This window comes from Anopheles bellator, chromosome 1, assembly GCF_943735745.2.
Source record: "Anopheles bellator chromosome 1, idAnoBellAS_SP24_06.2, whole genome shotgun sequence".
NCBI classification, from domain to species: domain Eukaryota; kingdom Metazoa; phylum Arthropoda; class Insecta; order Diptera; family Culicidae; genus Anopheles; species Anopheles bellator.
Genome location: NC_071285.1, coordinates 2,457,564 through 2,459,226, shown reverse-complemented (window position 1 = coordinate 2,459,226; position 1,663 = coordinate 2,457,564). Strand labels below are relative to the sequence as shown.

At 55.2% G+C, this 1,663-nt stretch overlaps 1 protein-coding gene across 1 annotated transcript in view; it reads right to left on the bottom strand.

The window, feature by feature from the left end:
- Window positions 1–596: 596 nt before the first annotated feature.
- The window catches only part of LOC131206571 (neuropeptide receptor npr-1), a 1,484-nt gene continuing 417 nt past the window's right edge, over window positions 597–1,663 (bottom strand). The window contains exon 2 of the mRNA XM_058199173.1: window positions 597–1,625. Coding sequence (XP_058055156.1) covers window positions 597–1,625 — 1,029 coding nt within the window. The remainder of the gene's footprint in view (window positions 1,626–1,663) is intronic.

Genomic DNA, 1,663 nt, shown 5'->3' with positions numbered 1-1,663 from the left:
CGGCCGAAAATAAAGCTTTAGACGGTTTGGAAGTTGCCATTTCGACTCCAACAGTTTATTACAGAAGAATGTAAAATTGTTCGTGTTCTGATTGTTTACCAAACAAAGGTTCCTTTCCATTTGTCAATCGTCGGCGTTTGACAGCTTCTATGCGGCCGAGGAGCAAAATGACGGCAACTCTCGTATGCTGTGAGTTACCGAATGCTGTCAATTTGTTCATTCGAACGAAGCCGTTCTCAACGGATGGGCAGAATTTATTGTTTACCAGCAGTTCCCGGCGTATTACGGAAACCGCCCAAGATCAAGAATGGTTAAGAGACTGGAATGGCTTCCGAGGGAAACTGATTTTCATTGCAATGGGCCAATGTCTACGAGTCTTACCATACTTTTCTCGTCCATTTCTTTCGGTGGCCAATTACTTTCCAATTCCAGCGGAAATTAAGAAAATTCCAAAGACGACAGTTGCGGTTTAATGGGAAAATATTTAGAAATAAATACAGGCCGAGGGTCTTATGGAGAAACACTACAATGAACCCGATTGGTTTGAATTTTTAAAGTTTTATTCAACAGTTTTTGGTACGGCCCCCCATCGGCGGTCACCCCATGTAGATACCGCCATCGGCATCGCCCGGAAGCCCGGAACCCTCGTTACTGTCCCGTTCCTTTGCCGCAGCTCGTCTGGCCGGGGACGCTGTGCCCCCGCTGCCGGCGCGGCACGGTTTCATCCAAACACGCACGCAGTAAGCCTTGACGAAGAGCGTGAAGCGAATCGTTTCGCCCAGGAACGTGTACATCAGCGGGTTCAGCACTCCGTTCAGCATCGCCAACAGCCCGAAAGAGTAGTGCAGGCTCCAGAAGGCGTTCGAGCTGGCGTCGCCCATCATTTTGATGAGCAGGAAGATCCACATCGGCAGCCGGCACACGAAGAACACCAGCATCAGTGCGACGATCGCTTTGAACATTCGCAGTTGCCGCTTCCGGCGGTTCACGGTGTTTTCGTTTCTGTGCTCCCCCGCGCGTTCCGGGGGCCCCGCTCCGGCTTGGTGGTGGGGACAGGTACATTTCGGGACTGCCGGACTGCGCCGTTCGACGGCCGTGTTGGTGGTGACCGTCGTGTTCCGCTCCGTTCCGGAGGTCGACGTCGGTTTCGGGCGCTGCTTCGGGGCGGCGGCGACCGGATTGCGGCGCTTCCAGAACTCCCGCGCAATGACCCCGTTCAGCCAGCAGAAGGCGCACAGGAGCGGCACGAAGATGACCGCGAACACGATCGCAAAGTAGTAGCTGTTTTTGCTCTTGTCCGTGGCACAAATCTCCGCCAGGTAGTACCCGCTGATGGGCGGTTGGTTCGGTTGGGTCGCCGCCGTCGCCGACGAGTCCGCCGTGAGGACGATGATGTCAAACACCTGGTACAGCGTCAGCATCGGGCTGGAAATGCCGGCCCCCAAGCCCCAGATAAGGACGGCGCAGGTGGCACAGAACCACCCGCTCGGTTCCCAGGAGCCTTTCGCTAGCCTCAGCAGCGCCATGTAGCGGTCGAGGGCGATCGCTACTAGCGTGATGCTGTTCACGAGCACGGCCACCGTTTGCACGAACGGGGAGAACGTGCACATCATCTCACCGAGTGTCTGCCGAAGAGATAGAGAGAGAGAGAGAGAGAGAGAGA